Here is a 22814-nt window from a genome sequence, read left to right on the forward strand (position 1 = left end):
AATAATTTAGGTATGGCTTAGAAGTAATGAAAGAATGTTACCGAGAGTAAAGAAGTGACGGGCCGGGGCGTGGAGAAATTACCCCGAAAGAAATTACCAGTCGGGGATTCAAAAAGGGCTCGGGGGCTGGTTTTAAAAATAAAGAAACCCGAATAAGAATGAAATAAACAAAATAAAATAAGCGACAGAGAAGAATAATAACAATAATAAAAATAAAGAGAGTGAGATATAGTGGAAGCTTACGCCGATAAACACGTGTAGCTTTTAGCGAGGCATCCGAAGATCTTATCATCCACGTAAAATATGCCTGCGGGGGACAATATTAACTACTTCTTTGCGCTACTCCTGCACACCCAGGCATCCTGGAAACTTATTTCGGTTCCTCCCACCCTCAACACGGCCGTTATTACCACCGCACTTCTTCACCCTAATGAACCCCCGGGACATTATACTTTATTCTCTCTCATTTAATATTTATCTCATATACCTCCAGTAAGTAATTAACAGTCATCATATCATTTGTTAACGTCTCTTTTTAAATTATCCTTATTTATCATTACAGCTATTTTTATTTATATATTTATTTACTTTTTATTATTAATACAAAATATTAAAAAATTCAAAAAAATAATCCCATAATTTTCATTGAATTTTTAACAAAAAATATGTCATATTTTTAGTGTTAATTATTATTCATGTACATTATTATTCATTTTCTCTCGAATATTACCTAAAAATTCGAACTTAAGCTGAATTTTTTTTGTATTCCTTTAAATTTTCTATTTCAAAAAAATCCGCCTTGATTTCGTGACGTCACAAACTACTGGCGCCATCTCTTAGAATTCTATTCAAACATCCTCTAATAGCTGCATTAATTTGTAAGAGTGTATATTTAAAAAAAAAAAATAATTCATAGCTGCGTGAAAGATAAAAAATATCCTTAAAAATCAACCAATATATAAATTTATCAATAATTTTTTTTTTATCAAAAAAAAAATTCCCTAACTAGCCCATATTATTGTACGATACAATTTAAAAATAATTTTCGGTCACCAACCAAAAGCTCGAATAAAAGACATCAATCTGCTATCCCTGTATAATAATACCGAGTATTTTATCGAGGTAAAGCAAATAAAATCAGCGTTGGCCAGAATAAGAAGTACATCATTACCGGATGCACACCACGCGCCTTCCGTTCAGACACGCGCGTCACGTTCTTCAAAATCTCCCTGACATTAGACCCGTTCTCTTTAACTCACTACTGCATTATATATTATATACATTACTGTGCGGGATATTATATACTCTTTCTCGATCCGCGAATGTAAGGAGCCACCTCGAGAGTCGTGTATAATCACTGGGCTCCTATCTTTTTCTCTCTCTCTGTATATACGTTGTGGTAAGTTATATACCGCCCTCAAAGTCTCTCACTCACCTTACTCTTGTATTGGGACGTCTTTTCTGAAGCATGTTCTCCTCAATACAGGTACGAATCGTAGCATATACATTGAGGATCGACCGCGTGGGTTATATCGCTCATGAGTACTCGGTATACCCAATGATTACCCGTCTCACGCGATACCAAACCTCTTCTTACTTCTTTCAAGCTTTTATTATTCTTATCTTATTCTTCGTCTGCTCAACTCCGCTTTATTTCATTTTTTCACCCACCTTATTCTACATATAATCTTCTTCTTCATCATAATCATCATCATCATCTTCTTCTTCTTCTTCTTCTTATTCTTAGTCCTCGTCGTGGCTTTCTCTCCGACTACTGTGCAGCGAAATTAAGAACCGAGGTAATCACTGATACGTGCACGACGGTGAGAGTACTTATCTCTTGTGCTCTTCAATTGTTCATGAATATTTATCAGGATAATTTTAGATTTTTTTATTAATACGTGCTTATGTTCCTCAAATTCATTTTTGGATTCAAATTATTTTTCTTTACATCTTACGGACGTTGTTACTCTTCAAGGATAATCGTATTATTTTATGAATATATTTTAGTTTTAATAACGCTAATTATCCCGACATTTTTAAGTAGTTCTCTGAAGCGATTTATGAATGCGGAATTGAGAGCAACCTGCTGATTCTGTTTAAATAAAAAAAATTATCTTGGATTAATTTTTAAATTTTAACAATTGTAAATTATTCATGTCACAAGTTTTCTTTTTTGCAAACTGATATTTAACAAGATTGAAAATTTTTTAATAATTTTAAATAATTGTAACAATTAAAACGCTTAAAATAGATGAATAGTTAACGAATCAGAAAAAGTTTTGCATATATCTGATGCTGGTGTCTGATGTGGCGTAACAATACGCCATAAATGATGGTAAACACGTGTTTTGTAAGGTATTACAAGCTCCATGGGTTGCCCTGTCCAAAGTTATGAGACTTTAGTTTTTTCTTTTTTGTATACTACGCTTCTAGTCACAGCTTCAATCATTTAAATACTTAAAAAATAATTCGGACGATTTTATAGGAGAAGAAAATTCTTGGCTCAAGAAAATTTTCGGGTGCCTGAAAGAAGACCGAAGTTGCTTTGGCCGAAGTAAAAATTTTTCTTGAAATTCTATTCTCGGTGGAAGTAATTTTTTCTTCATTCAAATTATCATAAATACTTGATAAAATAAATTTTTATATTTGATCAAGATTTTTAGATACTCTAGGGAAGCAGTGCCACCTACTTCAGCTGAGAAAAAAATTTTCTCACCTTGAGAAAATTTTTCTCTTGAATATTTGATACCCATTTTATATTATTTTAGCGTGCAATTATACATATTGAATGAAAAAAAATGATTCAATATTATTTGATCTTTCCATTTGACATGTTAATCAATAAAAATATTAATGAAAATTTACTTCTATCGAGATTTAATTTTTTGGAGCAAGGGAGAAATTTTCTCAAGACAAGAAAATTTACTTCTATCAAAAACTAAATTTTTTGGAGCAAGAGGCTGAATTTTCTCAAAACAAGAAGATTTTCTTGACTTAAATAAATTTTCTTGGATCAAGATACGTATTTCTTAAAACAAGAAAATTAATTTTGTTGAAATAAGCGAAATGTCTTGTGTCAAAAAAATTTTTTTTTCGCTCAAGAAAATAATTAGAAAGAAAAATATTTCCTTAGCTCAAGTGAACCTTTTTTTCTGTATCCAATAAAAAATGAAGTTAATGTAAAAAGTCAACACAAAGAAAACTGATAATTATTATTAGACGAAAATTAATTATCTCGAACAAAAATCAAACGAAGAGTGGATGGAAAAAATGAAATGAGGTCTACCAATGGTATCTTAATTTACTCTGGGGGTCTGATACTAAAATTCGGGTCCCAAGACCTGATTATACTTGATCACGATGACTCGAAACTTTTTAGCGGTTTGTCCTTTTATTGTTTATTTTTTAGATGCAGGTGGTAACATACATGCAGCACGTCTTAATCTCGGTTCTCTTCGTGCGTGCCATTTATTTTTTATTTCAACATTTATTTATTTTTATTCATCATTTCCTCCTCCGTCTCTTTCTCTCTCTCTCGATTATTTTATTAGCGAGCCTTGACTAATGCAACTGATGACCGTCATAACGCCGATGCACCCACAATCGATTCTCCCCAACGGGAAATAGAGATTTTTCCACCGAATTAATTTATTCAGCGATTTAAAGATAATTAATTAACGGACGGACGGACGGAGGTTGAGATAAATTTGAAAGCTGTTTAATTTAAAAATAAATATGATTTAGATTTGTGAGGCAGATTTGTGGATAACGTGGGTGTTCTTTAATTTGAGAAATCGAATTTAAGAATCATACGACTGGTTGGTTATCTCGAGTCCATCAAAATGTACGAATCGAATCGTCGAAGCGTACCTAATGACTCAAGAGACCTCAAGACACACGACACGCACCTTTAAACCGAAATCTCCGTCCAACGCCCTCACAAATCTTAATAAAATAATAATGAGGATAAAAAGAAGCAAACCCAAAAATAATACGGCAAGATTAAAAAAATTTACATGCAAATAAATATTTTTTATGTTTATTTTTCGACTACCTCAAGTTACCCATTTTTTATTTAGTTTGTTTATGTTTTTTTATTGACCAAAAGGGTCTGCTTTATCTCGGGGCGAAATCTCTCTCGGGCTCCAGGGCCTTTGATCTGTCGTGCCTAATTAGTATCGTGCCTCAGCAACGTCAAATTCAGTGCCTTGTGGACACAGCAATACACTTATACTTATACGCACTCGTATGTACTCGAGTTTTCTTACAATTTACAGTGTGTATGTGGATATAAGCCAATTTTAACTTTTTTTGTTGGTATACGTAAGATTAAAGTGTATCCAAAAAATCGGCAATTTATTTTTTTAATGGCCTTGAAATTTTGAAGAGAATACACCTAAATCAAGATCTTGTTAAAATTTCAATAAATATTTTGATATGCCAATGAAAAATTTTTTTTTTGAGTTGAAAAAAATTGGAAAAACTTTGATTAAAGTTTGGAATTTTATATCTCGTCTCTGTTACTTACATTTTTAATAGAAAATTGATTGATCTAAAAAAAAAAAATCTTCCGTGATTTTTTAATAAACTTACTCGTTTAAAATTTATTCGAGGTTAAAGTAGACGTATTCGAAATTTTGAAATAAAACAAATAAATAAAATTTCGCTTTATTAAATAATGACTTTTGTTAAATTGCTCTGTACTGTTGAAACTATTGATGTTTTTAAAAATATAAGCTCATCCTGATGTTACACTCATCAAGAGCTTTCATTTGAGTACTCACATGCATTTTGATATATTTTTCATATTTAGTTATATATAAAATATGTAAATATATGAAAAATTGATGTGGGTACTCAAATGAAAGGTCTCTATGACCGTAGCATCGGGATGAGCTTATATCTTTAAGAATGTCAATAGTTCATGAGATACAAGCTCATTTCTTAATTATGTATCTAGAGATAGAGCATTTTTGAATGCAGCCTAAATACTTATCATAATAAATTGACAATAGATGAGAATGATATAAAACCATGAAAAGGCACAACTCCAGGTCAAGACGTTTTTAACAACACTAAATTTAACCATAAAAACCCATTTTAACATATAAATACTGGTCAAAAAATTTTGCGTATTCTCTAAGTAATATATATTGAAATTTTTTTTTAACTTTCAAATTTTTCTATCTTTTCCTACAACCAACTTACCGGAAAATATCATTTAAATATTTTGTAGAGAATTAAACGATCTAAAAAAAAAAAGTATTTTATAATTTTTCCATAAATTCGCTCATTTAAAAATTACTCAAATTTTTAGATTTTTTTTTTCCATTTTTATTGAGAAATTTTTCCTCAAAAAAATTGTCTTGTAAAAATAAAATTCACTTCGGTAAAAAAATTTGTTTTTTAATATCGATTTGTTACAATGTAAGTATATTAATAAATAAACAATCTTACAATGAAATAAATTCCACTTACGTGTTAATAATTGCATCTCAATAAACATTAAATATAAAATTAAATTGACTTTTGAACTGTTCCCACGCAATTAAAACCGAGCTCATACTCGATTCACACAATTCAAATATATAATACCTATAATAATATTTTGGTGGTAAAATTCGATATAATTATCACCCGGGTAGAGTCATTAGTCATGAATCATTCGTAATTTCATTAAAGTAATTATTTCGAGATTGCGCAACCGGTAAAGTGGTCTCTCTCTCTCTCTCTCTCTCTCTCTCTTTAGTAGCCATTAAACAATAATAATCATAACAATTAATCCGGCAATATTTTATATTTATAAATACTAGAGGCCAGAAGTGAATAAAATAGAAACCAAAGTTAATACCATCAACTAATTTACTATTAACAGGAAACATTGAAATGCGGGCGTTTAACTTACACGGTTTAAAATTGAAAGTGCTTTGGTGCAAGCTCGTTAATTACGCGATTATTAGGCAAGAAGCCAACATCGTTACGCTATTCAGATCTAACCTAATTGGCATGGACAATCGGCTACGCCATGAGCCGTTCCGTGTCCCGATGAATTTATCCTCTTTCTTACGCCTCGCCCGCTATAATTCTCCCTTGCCTTCTTTATAAACCGTAATGTAATCACACACTTATGCACAATCACACACAAATTCATTTTTATTTATATTCCTTTTGTTTTTCACGAGGTCGATGCCTTTTCGTTTAATTAATTGTCAAAGCATTCAATTAATTCGTTCCTATTGTAATATTTTTTAAAGGACATTATTTTTTTTATTTTTAAGACCTTAAATTGATCAAAATTTATTCAAAAAGATCCTTGTCAATTTTTCTATAATTTTTATTTTTGAAACAGAAAAAGTCTAAAATTTCGTAAGAAGACATTTTTACAACTTTAATCATTACACAGACAAAAAGGTTCACTTGAGCCAAGAAATTATATTTCTTCCTAATTATTTTCTTAAGCGAAAAAAAATTTTTTTTGATACTCGACATTTCGCTTATTCCAACAAAATTAATTTTGTTGTTTTAAGAAATACGTATCTTGATCCAAGAAAATTTATTTAAGTCAAGAAAATCTTCTTGTTTTGAGAAAATTCAGCCTCTTGCTCCAAAAAATTTAGTTTTTGATAGAAGTAAATTTTCTTGTCTCGAGAAAATTTCTCTCTTGCTCCAAAAAATTAAATATCTCGATAGAAGTAAATTTTCATCAATATTTTTATTGATTAACATGTCAAATGGGAAGATCAAATAATATTGAATCATTTTTTTTTTCATTCAATATGTATAATTGCACGCTAAAATAATATAGAATGGGTATCAAATATTCAAGAGAAAAATTTTTTCAAGGTGAGAAAATTTTTTTCTCAGCTGAAGTAGGTGGCTCTGCTTTCCTAAAGTATCTAAAAATCTTGATCAAATATAAAAATTTATTGTATCAAGTATTTATGATAATTTGAATGAAGAAAAAATTACTTCCACCGAGAATAGAATTTCAAAAAAAATTTTTACTTTGGCCAAAGCAACTTCGGTCTTCCTTCAGGCACCCGAAAATTTTCTTGAGCCAAGAATTTTGTTTTCCAGTCAAGAAATTGTTCTTTCTGTGTACTTATTGGCTGATGGAAAATTTGTTTTAATCAAAAGCATCAATTCTTAATAAAAAAATAAAGAAAAAAAATTGGGTGAAAATTTTCCTTCTAATTGATCGAGAGAATAACTAGCTAAAATAAAATCCTAAAGATCTCGTGTAATGTAAGAAATGTGAAAACAAACTACCAAAATACCTTCAGCCTAATCGATCTTGATGAAAAGTCGGAAATACTATGACCGTGTTGATGTGTGTCTCGATCGATAAGAGAGCACCAGTCGAGTTTTAGCGTGTGCTAAGGGAGGAAACAAGAGACAAAAAGTATAATAGGCATTCCTGAGGATTGTAATACAGTGTCAGCAGTCGAGAAGATCAATCGCTAAATGTTTCCGCGAAGTTCATTGTGTATAGTTAATTGATGCGAACTATTTTGCTTGTTGCTTTGTCTTGAGAAATTTAAATGCGAATGTGTGTTTGTGTGTATGTTTGAGCTCTGTCCGTGGGGAGAGATAAATAAAAAGCAGAAGCATCTTAGTACCTATTTAACGTTACTGTGAGAAGTAACTTATAAATCGCTCGTTCACGACTTTCGTTCGAACTATTTTGAACCTTTGCCAATATAATTGTGTGCATGAAGTTAGGACCGTAATTGAAGAATCAGAAGTTGATTGAAGTTACTAGTCCATTGAAGTTACACCAAAAAGTAAACTTGATCTTCATAAATTTTTTTATTTTAAATAAGAAAGATTTTTTAATGCATACACAGTAATAAATTTTCCGTCATTACGTCAAAACATTTCGTAAGCTCATAATGTTTAAATTGCAAAAAAAAAATGTTAAATTTACAAGAAGAGATCTGTCAAAATAAATTTTTATCTGAAAAAAAAAAATTTTTATTTAAAATTATATAAGAATTTTGGTCATACATACATAATTTTATACAATTTTTTTAATGTAAAATTTACAAATTTTATCATTTATTAATTTACATTTTTTGTTCCGAAATAAAATTTACATTGTTCGTCATGTCAAGTTGACATTTTTGTGTTTTAAAAAAATTTTTAAAACGTAAAATTTACATTTTTCAAATATAAACTTAACAATTGACTTGACAGTATTAAAACGATAAATTCAACAGATCTTTCTGTAATTTTGATCGAGCTTTTATTCCCATACACTAATTAAAATAATTTGACTCCACCATAATAGCTTATTAAAAAAAAAAAAAGACAAATAATAAAGCTTTAAGGCTTTATTTACACTTGAACTCTTTAATGTCTTCCAATGATGACAAACCGTGTAAAACTTTTTAACCTCCAACCAAAAACCCGAATATTAAAATTCTTAAGAGTGTTTTTCCGTCAAACTCTTGAGCTTGAAGCAGCAGGTGTTCCAACGGGTTAAAAACTTCTAGGCAGAATGGAAGTAAAGTCTCAAAGTGGGCTCTGAATCTTGATCTTGCGCTCTCGAGAGTTGGTATGTTACCTTCTAGGGCCGTTGAAGATCGTTTGGATGTCCCAGGAAAGATCTACAATTCTACATTCCGCGGCTTAGAAACCCGATAGAAGCCGACAAAGAATATTTTTCCTCGCTTGCTCGAGAAATCAATCCAAAAAATTTTATTATTCTTGCTTTTTAATTTACGTAATCGTTAGCAATTACCATCACTCACACTCAAAGAAGCTTCACCGCTCCTCAGCCATATCAAACACTAAACAAACAGCAATTAAGTCATCATTAATTCGCTCAGAAATCGATCGTTTATTTTTATTTATTTATTTAATTTTTTTTTTTTTTTGACTCTGCATACCATTTTGCTTTATAACTATTTATATTTATATTTATGCTGCTTTTTTTTTCAAACCGGATGGTAAAATAAATTATCAGTACAGTAGTTTGTACGAGCATCATTCCTCCACTCTTCGGCGAAATAATGTGAAGAAGGCGGATGGTGATGGCCACCGATTGATCTTGCCCAAAGTAACGAGAGTCATTCGTCAACGATCGCCCGCAAGAAACAATCCTCGGGTATTATATATTTTATATATAGATATATATTTATCGTTAATTATTTTACCTTCGCTACATTACCTACTAAATTTTTTTCTCGGTTATTATAATCATTATTATTGGTACACACTACTCTCTACTTATAATTCTTTTCACCTCAATAATAACCATTAATTATATAATTATTTCTCCGGAGTTATTTTTCATCCTTCGTTATATCGGTGAATTAATATTATTTTTTATAATACCGTCATTTAACTTTCAGATAAATCGCTTTTTTTAGATTATCTCTCATTTGCATTTAAGTGAATAAAGAATAAATAAATTTATAGATTTTTATAATTAAATAGCTCTTGCAAATGCTAAATTGAAATGTTAATTTATTTTCGGTGAATTTTAATCACCGCTTTTCGAGAGTGAATTGATAATTAGTGAGAAAAAAATTTACTGTTGGATTTTTATTTAATTTAGGCTTATTGAGAGGATTTTTTTTTTATTTTAGAAAATTAATTTTGATGATCAGCTTCTTCAGAAGAGCATTTTTTATTTTTAATTGATTTTGAAGGATTGAAAAATAATTTAATCAATGTATTTATTAATTATTGAGGAAGTGAGTTTTTTTTTTAAATATTGCACTAAAAAAAAATATTTGATTCAAAAAATTGTTTTAAAGAAAATCGAGCAAGCATTAAATGTTCCATAGATTTTTTTTTTTTATTTAACTAAGCTTTTTTTAGGATAGCTCTAAAGAATTGCATATTAATTTTTAACATCAATTTATTGAATATTAAGTAATTTACTTTTTATAAGCTCTAAAAAAAATTTTTAGATAAAAAAACGAGATCTCACAGATTTTTATAAAATTAGCGGTATCTAATTTTTTATTAAAACGAAATTAATTATTTCTTGATTAATAAAAATTAGCAACCTTGCAGTCACTATGTGACTTGTGAACTATAAATAAATAAAATTTTTCTTTATTAGATAATGACTTTTGTTAAATTGCAATGTACTTTTTTAACTATTGATATTTTTAAAGATATAAGCTCATCCCGATGTTACACTCATCAAGAGCTTTCATTTGAGTACCCACATGCATTTTCATATATTTTTCATATATACATATATATATAATAGATATAAATATATAAAAAAATGATGTGGGTACTTAAATGAAAGGTCTGGATGAGTGTAACATCGGGATGAGCTTATATCTTTAAAAATTTCAATAGTTCACAAGGATTAAATAAAAGTAATAAAAAAAAATTTTTTCCTTCCGCCAAAACTATTTCAATTTTTTTTCCTGTCCACCATTTCTAAAAATTCAAAAAAAAAATATCCAGTAAATTTTAGCTCATAAAATAAATGAAAAAAAAAAAGTGAACCTTAAAAAATAAAAATTGAAAGTATTGAGTTATGTCTAGTGGGATGCAACAGATGTGGAGACACCGAATATCATGGGAACGCAATGCGGAAATTTCATCTGGGGCCCACATATAACATATAACCACGAGGCCAAAATGGTACCGGGATAACGGCGTGTCTTGTCCACCTCCTCCACCCTCTTCACTTGTTTCTTCACTTGCTCGTCATCATCTTCTTCCTTTTATTTTCTCGAGCATCACATACTTGATCCCGATCTCGATTCCGATCCTGATCCCCCTTCCCTCTCTTGTCTCTTCCTTGACTGGTTGAATGCTTGACGCGTTTGAAGCCTGACATTTTCAAGTGCTTCAATGACGTGCGATGAAACCTTTTTTCCCAAAAATTTATGTGATTCAACACTTATTGATTTAATGCATACGCATACATCAATCGTTTTTATTTTTAAATTAAATAACGAGAAAGTGAAAGCTATCAAGCAGCAAGTTTGCGACTTTGACGTCGATTTGGAATGAGAAAAGATCATGCTCGGATAAGTTCCATCAGTTCAATAACCTTTTTATCTAACTAATCTATTTTTCCGAGTCATTCTGCACTGATACAACGATCAATGGAACGTTCCTTAACAGTTGGTATTATTTGTGCTCGGAGATACACGAATTGACATGCAAAAAGGTAATAATAATAATAAAATAAAATAAAATTAAGATGTATGGATTCTGACGAGGTTAAAGTGCAGATACATGAGACTTCAAGAGATAAACTTTAATCGATTAGCATGCACTCCAGAGAACAAGCTCAAGTAATTCATAATACCGATATCATTTTGAATTAGACGTTCGATAAATAGTCTGTTGCGAGGGAATTTGCTTTATAATATGATGGATTTATCTAGAGAATTAAAAAAAATTTTTTTTTTTAATTCAAATGATTTGTGATATTAAATTTTATTAAATTGAAAATTTTAATTTTTTTTTCAATTGTTAATATACGGAAAAAAGAAAAAGAGAAAAATTATATTGTGTGACGTAAAGTAGCGCGTAACATAAAAAATTCGTAAAATTACAGTTTTAGATTGTAATTATTACAGATTTTGTAAGAATTACATTGTATAATGTAATTTTCTGAAAATTAAAATTCGATGTTTGAGTTTATAAAAATGTTGTTTCGAACTACAATTTTTCTATAGTTTTTTTGTATATAAAGCGACGCTTATTACTATTTATGATGTAATTTTTTACGTTTTTTTCCGTGTAATTATTAATTTTAAAAATAAGATGTAATGATTTCGGATAAAATTTAAAATGATGTTAAAATTTTCACTTAATGAAATAGTAAGTATGAAAACTAAATAAAAATCAGCAGTTTTGAAACAAATCTGCTGAAAATTTACACAGTAAAAAATTTTGCGTCATTGCGTAGAAAAAATTTTTATATTAAATATTTAACACTTTTTTTGACTTCTGCCAAAATAATTAAAATCGAATGACTCGTTCAAAAGATATCGTATTTTAAAAATTTCTAAAGATGGGATTTTCTAAAATAATTCTTGCAGGAAATTATGGGTAGGTAATCTTGATTTAATTTTTTATATTAAATACTTGGTCTTATGGAGAATTTTTCTGTAAAAAATTTTCAAATTTTTCAGTTCAAAAATAAATTTTTCAGCTTGAAAATAGTTTCAAAAAAATTTTGACTGTTCTAAGATTTTATTAATAAAAATTAAAGTTTTAGCAATAAAAAAAAATTAAACAAAAACAAATAATTTTAAATTTCAAGCATTAAGCGACATTAAATTTGTGTAACTCACAAAAAATCTTTGTTCAGAGTAAAAGTAATTTTTCATAACATCTGGACAATAAATGTAATGAATCATACACATGATTAATGATTAAAATTTTAATGACAAACGGAACAAAAAAATTAGTGGGCCGTCAATTAAAGTTTGTCTGAAGGATAATTTGAAATTTTCATTGCTCAACTTGATGATGATGATGATGATAATGAAACTGATTCTTTTGTGATCTTACATAAGTTGTCATCCAAAAAATAAAACAGCAGAAAAAAGGCCTGTAATTATTGTATGAGGAAAGATAAAAGTTTTAACAAATGAATGAATAGGTATTCACCTCGAGACTTCCGTAAGTTCATTGAAGATTCTTCTTGAAGACTCAGAGCGGAGTTAAGTCGAGTGTGGGGGCGTGTATTTTCGCTCCTCAGCAATTACCTATGATCCGTTCCGTGAGCTTGATGCGAGGGAGTGGATGAAATATGAATTCAAAAAATGAAACGGAGAGCCGAGGCTCGGTGGAGGAATAGAACTAGAGATAAACGTATAGTAGTTGGTACACGAGGAGAGATTTAAGAGTATGAGGAAAAGAAGAAAAGATGGAGAAGGTGGAGCTGCAACTATCGCTATATTACGTGAAACGCGCGCCGGTTGCGTGTACTTGATGGTGAAGGAGGTAAGCGGTGTATGATTTGGCGATGATTGATGGGGTCGCAGGTCAAAGTGATCAGCGGCGCTCCGGGCGCCTGACGCTCACCTGACGATCAACATCTCTCCTTTTTCTTTGTGCTTCTTTTGACTCCCCTTTTTCTATTACATATCATCAATACTTTTAAGTATATATCCAATATAAGTATAAACACTGTTTTATTATTATTATTTATATATTTTCTGGTACAATTATTTATTTATCCTATTATTATTTTTTTTTTATTGAAGAAATGGCGAAAATTGACAAATTTGATTAGTAATAATCATTTTTGTTTATACATTGATAAATGTTTGGTAAAAAAATTTTTTTTTGTCAATTTTTTCTTATCAAGTTTTAAAATTGGGGGAAAAAATTTAATTTTTTGTAGTTTCTCAAAAAAGTCTAAAAAAAATTTTTTTTTGTTTCAAGTCCAAATTTTTAATGCCAAAAATTTTTTATCCTGCTTTATTAAATTACTAGAAGATCAATCTTGTGAACTATTGACATTTTTAAAGATATAAGCTCATCCCGTTGTTACACTCGTCAAGACCTTTCATTTAAGTACCCACATCAATTTTTCATATATTTATATATATTATATATATGTATATATGAAAAATATATGAAAATGCATGTGGGTACTCAAAGGAAAGTTCTTGATGAGTGTAACATCGGGATGAGCTTACATCTTCAAAATCATTAACAGTTAAAAGAGTACAGTGCAATTTAACAAAAGTCATTATTTAATAAAACAAAATTTTATTTATAGTTCACAAGTTAGTTAATTAAAGTATTTATAAATAAGCTTTTCATAAAAAAGCTACCAACTATCAGTCGAAAAATTTAATTGTAAATTTTTTTTCTTCTCTCAATTTTGAAATTATCTCTAGATATGTTTTAATTAATTTTTAAGTATTAAAAGATTATTGATAATTTTCCAATTTACTTTTTATTTCCACTCCGATATTATCGTTTTCTTAAGGTTTCAATTTCGATGAAACGGTAAGATATTGATTATTATTCTTACTCATTACTATCAATCATTAATCATTAATTATTAGTAATCAACTTATCACATATAACTGCGCAATTAATACTTAAGAAGTTGTTGTTATTATTATCATTTATTAACCATTAGACCATAAACCATAGATCATACATTTGTTCATAATTCATAAAATTTAAAAACTATCGTGCTGGTTCAGAAACGTTGGCGCAAATTAACTGGCCACAACATCCTGGGTAATTTTTGGTATTGTCATTTGGTTCACGGCCAACAGGTATTTGACCGGGTGGGCAAATGTCATTCATGCATCTGCAATTTTATTAATAACAAAATTACATATTTTTTTTACAATTTTCAATTAAAAATTCGAGTATAAAAATATTTTACCAAAAAATTTTCTCAATTAAACAAACCTTGCATTTTATTTAATTTACTTTAAAAAATTAAGAGTATTATTATAAAACTTACGCAACAATTCTCGCTTTTCCAGAAGAACACGTTATCAAGAAACATTCATCGATATGTTCCTTTACTTCTTCTAACATACTATCGGTGCAATCTGGGTCTAAAAATAAAATTTCAAAAAACTATTATTTATATAAATTTGATTTATTTATTTAAAAAAAAAATTACCAATCTGAGATTTCTGCACTGAAAGCTGAACCGCAACAAACATACAAAAAACGAACAATAGTAACTTTACTGCCATCTTTTTGTCTATTGATTGTCGATAGGAACAATCAGTGACAACTGTGATGATCATCGATTGTTCTCGAGTGTATTTATACATCTGAACTAATTTTTTTTTTTTTTTTCATCATTGAACCGTACTAATAGATAATGAGATCATCTTGGACACAACAATAATGTAATGCAATGTAATGATTATCTCAAGGACATTGCGGTGACAATTTTTGTTGCATAATAGTCACTTATTAATATTTTACATTTCAATCATACATATTATCAATCAGTTTTTCAAAAATACTCGTTGTTATTGATCTTCAGACATTTTTGTTATTTGGATCATAAAAATTAGAAAATTTTTTTGCTGATTATTAATTAAAAACTAAGTAGCAAATATTTTTTCATTCAGAATTACTAGCGACCTTGCAGTCACTATGTGATCTGTGAAATATAAATAAATAAAATTTTGCTTTATTAAATAATGACTTCCGATAAATTGCACTGTACTTTTTTAACAATTGACGTTTTTAACGATATAAGCTCATCCCGATGTTACACTCGTCAAGACCTTTCATTTGAGTACCCACATGCATTTTCATATATTTTTCATATATACATATATATAAATATATAAAATATATGAAAAATTGATGTGGGTACTCAAATGAAAGCTCTTGGTGAGTGTAACATCGGAATGAGCTTATATATTTAAAAATATCAATAATTAAGAAATTACCTTGTATCTTGTGAACTATTGACATTTTTAAATTACCCCCGTATTTTTCTAAAAATTAAATAAAAAATTTATTTAATTTTAATTGTTGAAAAAAATCAATATTATGTAAAATTTTTCTCTCGTCAATGTTTATTTTGATGCAATTTATTCTTTACATGTCATATGTCATCACCCTATCATTCATTTATCATGTCTTCATACAGAAAAGTGCAAGCGTAGACAAACGTGAAAAATGATAAATAAATTTGTTTGGTTAAATAATTTAATTAGTAGTTCAATTAACATTCACTTCTGAAATACACAAGCATTTATTTGTTTATCAAAGCGACTTGACATTCGTATTTGTGCAGAGATGTGATTGCAGGTCGTGTGAGATAACTCGACATGTTTTACAGCTGAAAAACACCATCTACAATGTTCTTTTAGAAGTGAGCGATACTGGAAGATTAATCCATTACTCTATCCTTCACTTATTCATAAAATTTTATTGTATTTTTTTTTTTTTTTTTTACAATAATTATATATTGAAAAATGTTTGGCAATAAAAAATTTTTCTTTTAATGAAAAAAGTTAACAATAAATGTCAATAATTCTAAATATTTATTTTCAATAGATAATATTGCTTATCAAACTTTCTTTTGTATTCTATAACTTAAAAAAATTTTTTTCACGAGTAAAAATTTATAAATTAAAAAATTTCACTCAAAAAAAAAAAAAAAAAAAAAAATTTTTTTTTAAGTAATTTTAGAAAATTAAGAACTGGATTTTTTCTTGAATTTTTGACAATTATTATTAAAAAAAAAAAAATATTTGACGATAATCAAAATAAGAATAAAAAAAAAAAAAAAAAAAAAAAAAAAAAAAAAAAAAAAAGATCAATTAAATATAAAATACATGAAAAAAAACTCACAATGTAGCCCTCCCGTAGAGTGTATCACAAAAATGTATCGGTTATAATTTGGATAAGCATTAATAATTTATAACGTCAACTTGTTAAGAATTTTTTTCGTTTTACTTGCACTCTGTCAGTTGGTTTATCATTTAAAGACCACCGATGAGATGACCGGTGTAATGTACTCCGATACTTTTTAATAATCTTCCGTACACGTAGTTCTTTATGCTGTACACAATTATAAGAGTTACTGTACATTTACTTAATGTACATTTCCTTTTCATGAGGATGAATTAATAAAATAACATTTTTTACGCGTGATAAAAATTTATTTTATACCTGAAATAAAATTTATATCTGAATAAAAAATTTTCCAAGTGTCTTTACAGCATTAAAACAAAGATGAAAAATAATAAGAGGCTTAAAGTGGCTCAATCAAGCCCATAATAAATGAAAAGATTATTAAATGTCTTCGACTTTGTTGTCAGTTGGATTAAAGCAGTTAAAGACTAATTCTACAAAGGCATACTTGGCATTCACTTGGCGTAAGGAACATTAAGAGTCTCCAAGAATAGGTAGCGTGGGTGGTGTACATCACCCACGTGCGTGCACTTCAAACACATTATATCAGCCAGTTTTGTTTCAACTGACGTTTGAAAGAGAATTCCATGGTCTGCTGGTAAAACAAAGCGTCCAACTTGTGGTATAGGTTACTCGAAGAATTTTGTTTCTGACTTACGTTTATGTCTTTTATCTTTTTCACCCGAAAACAAATGCTTGGATATTAATTTCAGGGGAGAAATCTCCTCATTTTCACGAAACGAGTGGAAAAAAATTATATTGTTGTGGCAATGGTCTAATAATTGTCAAATTTGAATTGCTGAATTGCACGGAAAGAAATTTTCTTAAAAATTAATTATTATATTCCTCAGAAAAATTACTGAAGTATGTATTACTGGAGTCTAGGCCACTGCTGTATAATTTATTACTTTATTAGTAACAGTAACACTTTTTAGAATTTTTTTCAGTAAATTTTTTCGGTAATTTTCAAAAAAACAATTTTTTTTTTGTGTATAGACTTTCCTCAAGGTAAGATTGTTGGTTAAAGAGAAACTTAATTAAGTTATCGATTACCTAATGCCTTAAAGAGCCAAAACAACATAAAGTAATAATTAATAATTAATAAAAATTATTTCTGTCTCTTTTTCTCCAATTTAATTAGAATCTTCTACGTAAATTAAAATAAACTTCAGAAACGACAGTACTATCTTCCCAAATTAATTTGAAATGATTAATAATAATTTAAAATAATTTGAGTTGACGTATACACTTTTAAAAAAAATTGCGGAAGCAAAAAAAAAAAAAAATTTGGGTGATTTTCAACAGGCTGTATCTTGAAGAAAAATGATTGTACAGCAAATTAAAAAAAATTTTGGATTTTTTGCTCCCTTAATTTTTGTGAGAAGTGTATATATCGACGGTCATTAAATTGGTTAAATTTAAGCATAGAGTAAAATACTAAAATAAAAATAATCTGTAAAATAAGATTCAATTTTTGCTCAGAGAAATTCAAGAGTAACAAATTTTAATCATATGTGACATAGTAATGAGAAACTTGCTTGTAGGTCATTATTGACTCATATTAATTGATCTATAAGACAATTTACAGTCAGATAAAAATTTTAATTTTCTATTGAATTATAGTCAAACATATACCTTGACTAATTTCTCTAATTAGACCAATTGCAAGTTCTTATCAGTCTCCGATTTTAACAATGGACACATTAAGAAGAAGAGTACCCCAAATGGGTAAAAAAGCTGCTTACGTGCTTCTCTTTATTCTCTTGATTTTAATGACATTAAATATAATTGCGATATACCTTTTTGCCTTCTTATACAAAAAAGATCTCGTCAGCGAGAAAATAAAAAGAATATGCATGAGTAATTACTCTTATCTAAAGCCCGAAGAGCATGAAACTGTCAATAAGATCCTAAAAAATTCTGATCCTGCAGCAGAACTCACTCGGAAATTTCCCAATTGGGACAAAAATTCATTAACATTTTCAAATGTTTGTAAATTCGGTAACACAGTCCTGCAACATTACGCGATTTACGGCGAAAAAAAATTCTTAGACGCTACTATCAAGATAATTGACGCAATCTATCTTAAAGTTCTTAAGATGGTCAATTTGGACAGCTCGATTTGGACCTTCGACGATCTGTCAGAAGAGTGTACGAGGTTTCTTGTCGCGTATCAATACCTCGCTGATCGCAAATACAATAAATCTACGCATGGAATTTGTTATGATTTTATTATGAAACTTGTACCTGAATTAAATAAGATAAAAACTCCTGATAATAATAAGTTTATTCGTGGAAATACTGCTAGATTGTTAACGCTTTATTTAAATAATTATTCGCAGTACAAAAGTGATGTTGCAAGCAAAGAAATGAATAAATTTAGAGATGTTATTAAAAATGTCAAAAAACAGAAGGATAAATTTAGTTCTTATCCTTACTATAATGAAATGTTCTCAGTTTTCAAATCCTGGAAAGAATAATTAATAATAAGTAATAAAAATTATTCAATTATTTTAAGAAAAAATTACATTTTGAAGTCATATTTTTATAAGTTTTATTTTAAACATTAATTTTTACAGATTAAAATTTTATTTTTGAAAAAAATGTAAAAATTTTAAACTGATGATGTAATTTTTCTAATTTTTTTTTTTCCGAAGTTTATTCTATATTTAATAAAAATTTCGCAAAACATTTTTATTTTTCTGCAAGTAATAAAAAATAAATTAATAATTTTTATAAAATTAATTTTCTTTTTCTTTTATACGATTTTCCGGAAATTTCATTAAAATGTTAGTTTATAATTATTAAATTTATTGTATATAATTTTTTTTTTCTTTATTGCACGCCTCATAAGCGAGGTTGTGTGCCTGTATATAATTTACAAGTATATAATTATTAAGAAATTAATTTTCAATAGCGGAATTTTTAAAAATTTTTGTAACAATTTTTTAATTAATCATTGCATCATAAATTAATTATATACGTGTAATATCTTCTCTAAAAATCAAATTTCAGAAGCTGTTATTTAATTCACGCAGAAATAATCATTCTTTCCAAAAATCGAAGGCATAACACACTCCATAATAAAAATTATAATCCTCTAATAAATTTCGACTCTTTGCCGGAACCCACTTCATTAAATTATTCTTAAAACTTTCCATGCCTTTACTTTTAATGTCATTTTTATAAACGTCAAACTGATACAAATAAGCCGACAACAATCGAGTGATGCTGCTGTACACACTAAATTGCGGAACTTCAGAAAAATTCCAAACTTTTATTCGATTCAACATAGGAATCAATTTCATGATAAAATCGTGACAAACTTTCTTTGTTTTTTTGATGACATCATTTTCATCATTTTCATCATCAGCAACCACTTGGTAAATGACTAAGAATTTCGCGACATATAAACACATACTATAAAGGTCAAAGTTCTTATCGTCAGCTTGGAAATTCATTTTGGATAAAAGGTCGCTGTTAATGGTCAAAATTATCCGAGTAGCAACGTCCAAATACCGACAGTCGTTGTGAATCAAATAGTATTGTAATAATTTATTTCCCAAATTGCACAACTTAACTAATTCTGGAGCGTTTTTATTCCAATTTGGAAAGCTGTCTTCAAATCCATCTTCAAAGTTGCACAATAATCTTCTAACAAATATTTCTTCGTCAGAGTCAAAATATTCAAAATTCCCGATCTCGACTTTTTTTAACAAATTTTTCACTTGGTTAAGCTCAACTGCTGGCTTACGGAACACAAAGTACCACAAAGTACCGGCTAAAGATATTAGCAAGAGCAAGATAGCTGGAAAAGCAAGTGTTAAGAATTTTTTACGTAATTTATTTTTTGGGATAATATATCTGGGTGGTATTTCTATAGAAGGTTTAGGCATTTTAATAATGTTCTATAATAAATTCAACAATATTTTATCAACAACAAATTTTCCTTTGTATGCTACAAGACCTATCACTTTTTTGTAACGAATCATTAACATAAAATGACATTTTTCTTTTATGAAATTAATATTAAATTTCTCGATTACTATTTTACCTTTTAATGTGTGTGTCGTTTATACAATTAGCCGTTAATATTTAAGACAATGTTGAAAAAAAATTATTTTACTCATTAATACTCTACCAAAAATTAATAGAACACTAAGTACTAAAAATGCAATTTATATTGCAATAAAATACTTCAATCTACTTCGTAATAATCTGAAAACGCTAAATTATAATAAAAGGTTAAGAAAGCATATTGTGAGGTGGATTAGATCAATTATACTTTAATTGATGACAAGTGGTATTTTATAAAAATTTGTAAAATTATTTTTACTGTACTTTGTACACTACCTACTTAATTAATCTAATATTTTGTATTAATTTTATAAATATATTATATTTTTCTGGTGTCTATGCAAAAGTGCTTTCTGCACCTCTATAGAATGTCTTTACCAGAAGTAAATAAATAAATAAAAAAAATAATTCGTTTTTGCACGACTCATAGCGCGGAATATTAGAAAAATTTTTATTTCAAATTCTATTCATTATATTCAACAAATTATATTCATTGGTTTACAATCCAAGGTTGCTAGTAATAATAATAATAATAATAATAATAATAATAATAATAATAATAATAATAAAGATTTAACCTATAGGGCAATTGGCGTTGCATTATAATTATAATAAATTGAATCGTTAATCCGTCTTCGGAACCGTGAGATTATTTTTGTATAATATGTTATTTTATTTAAGTGTTAATTTTATGTTCTAAGTAATTAAATATGACTTTTTTATTTCATTTTAAATTATCTAACGCAAGGATCTATAATAGATACAGTTTAGCAAAATATGAGGCTTTAAACTTACATGTGTATAGTTTAGCGTCGGAGGAGAAGTCAAGCCACATGAATATTTATGACGATGCAATCGTCCGTGTATAATTGCATGGCGTATCCCTCTTGAGAGGGACGTACGTGCAGACTAGCCCTTCGGGCTTCTGTGTAACTCGGGTAGCTGAATAATGTCTAATCATGACGCAAGGAAAATCAAATATGTCCAAAGTGATTCAATTTATGGGATACAATCAAGTTTTAATTATCAATATTATGAATTTCAAAATGGAAATTAAGTTAGAGGTAAATAAAAAGGTAACAAACATTTTTATTAAAGTTCAATCATAAATTTACTAAAAAAAATTTTAGCTTAGTAATTATTTTTTTTTACTTTCTCAAATATGTAAAACCTAGCACCCTTGCAGTCACTGTGTGACTGCCGTGACTTGTAAACTATAAATAAATAAAATTTTGCTTTATTAAATAATGACCTGTTAAATTGCACTCGACTTTTCTAACTATTGACGTTTTTAATTATATAAGCTCATCGTGATGTTACACTCATCAAGAGCTTTCATTTGAGTACCCACATGCATTTTTGATATATTTTTCATATATTCATATATATAATATATATAAATATATGAAAAATTGATGTGGGTACTCAAATGAAAGGTCTTGATGAGTGTAATGTCGGGGTGAGCTTATATCTTTAAGAATGTCAATAGTTCACAAAATACAAGGTAATTTTTTAATTATGTTGAATTGCACTGTATTTTTTTAACTATTGACGTTTTTAAAGATATAAGCTTATCCTGATGTTATACTCATTAAGAACTTTCATCTGAGTACCCACATGCATTTTGATATATTTTTCATATATTCATATATATAATATATATAAATATATGAAAAATTGATGTGGATACTCAAATGAAAGGTCTCGATGAATGTAACATCGGGATGAGCTTATATCTTAAAAAATGCCAATAGTTCTCAAGATACAAGGTCATTTCTTAATTATGTAGCTAGAAATCGAGCATTTTTGAATGCAACCTCAATACTTATCATTATAAATTAACAATCGTTAAGAATGATTTGAAACCTTGAGAAGGCACAAATTCAAGTTAAGGCCTTTGCGATTACACTAAATTTAACCATAAAAACCCATTTTATCGCATAAATATACTGGCCACAAATTTTTTTTTATTTTCTTAATATTTTTTTTTTAACATGTTCTATATATAAACTTAACTGACTGTCCTTGCGTGCTCTGTCATTGGTACCACTTAAGTAACCGCAGACTCGACATACAAGCGTGGGTGTTCCATTCCTGATGGATTCTTTCGCTCATTATAAGAGATAATAAATGAAAGTATACTGTCGGTGTCAATCTTGCCGAGAATTTATTAATAATAATATTATTTTTTTTTTTTAATTTATCATTTTAACATCGTACAATATTTAAATCTTTTTGTGCGACGATTAGATGTGGATTGTCAAAGAGAGAAAAGTTGAGAAGCCGGTTGTGTTTGATTGCAGCAGGTGGTCGTTTATCAAAAGTTTCATGTTTTTATTTTTTCAATATTTTTTTTATTTTGTTTATTTATTTTTAAT

General features: G+C 28.4%; 3 protein-coding genes across 3 annotated transcripts; 1 reads left to right on the forward strand and 2 right to left on the reverse strand.

The window, feature by feature from the left end:
- Positions 1 to 14062: 14062 nt before the first annotated feature.
- Positions 14063 to 14768, reverse strand: LOC141528723 (uncharacterized). Its single transcript, XM_074244919.1, has 3 exons — positions 14597 to 14768; positions 14432 to 14528; positions 14063 to 14272 (listed from the first exon to the last, which is right to left on the reverse strand). The coding sequence occupies exons 1-3, from the start codon at positions 14751 to 14753 to the stop codon at positions 14146 to 14148; spliced, it is 381 nt and encodes a 126-aa protein (XP_074101020.1). The 5' UTR covers positions 14754 to 14768; the 3' UTR covers positions 14063 to 14145.
- Positions 14769 to 18033: 3265 nt separating this feature from the next.
- LOC141528947 (uncharacterized) lies at positions 18034 to 18923 on the forward strand. The gene has a single exon (XM_074245246.1). The coding sequence runs from the start codon at positions 18054 to 18056 to the stop codon at positions 18837 to 18839; it is 786 nt and encodes a 261-aa protein (XP_074101347.1). The 5' UTR covers positions 18034 to 18053; the 3' UTR covers positions 18840 to 18923.
- A 213-nt stretch (positions 18924 to 19136) lies between these two features.
- On the reverse strand, positions 19137 to 22477 carry LOC141528873 (uncharacterized). Its single transcript, XM_074245154.1, has 2 exons — positions 22457 to 22477; positions 19137 to 20267 (listed from the first exon to the last, which is right to left on the reverse strand). Exons 1-2 carry the CDS (start codon positions 22475 to 22477, stop codon positions 19404 to 19406), a joined length of 885 nt encoding a protein of 294 aa, XP_074101255.1. The 3' UTR covers positions 19137 to 19403.
- Positions 22478 to 22814: the final 337 nt, after the last annotated feature.

Source organism: Cotesia typhae, unplaced genomic scaffold, assembly GCF_013202065.1.
Source record: "Cotesia typhae breed Kobodo isofemale line unplaced genomic scaffold, CoteBio_Ctyphae contig_44, whole genome shotgun sequence".
Taxonomy (NCBI): domain Eukaryota; kingdom Metazoa; phylum Arthropoda; class Insecta; order Hymenoptera; family Braconidae; genus Cotesia; species Cotesia typhae.

Excerpts from the sequence above, each read along its gene's own strand:
- LOC141528723 (XM_074244919.1), bottom strand. The coding sequence starts at position 14,753 with ATGTATAAATACACTCGAGAACAATCGATGATCATCACAGTTGTCACT. Across the intron at positions 14,529-14,596 it reads AGTGCAGAAATCTCAGATTG|ACCCAGATTGCACCGATAGT; the intron begins GTAATTTTTTTT and ends TTTTATTTTTAG. Across the intron at positions 14,273-14,431 it reads GGAAAAGCGAGAATTGTTGC|ATGCATGAATGACATTTGCC; the intron begins GTAAGTTTTATA and ends ATAAAATTGCAG.
- LOC141528947 (XM_074245246.1), top strand. The coding sequence starts at position 18,054 with ATGGACACATTAAGAAGAAGAGTACCCCAAATGGGTAAAAAAGCTGCT.
- LOC141528873 (XM_074245154.1), bottom strand. The coding sequence starts at position 22,477 with ATGACAGAGCACGCAAGGACA. Across the intron at positions 20,268-22,456 it reads TGACAGAGCACGCAAGGACA|AACATTATTAAAATGCCTAA; the intron begins GTCAGTTAAGTT and ends AATTTATTATAG.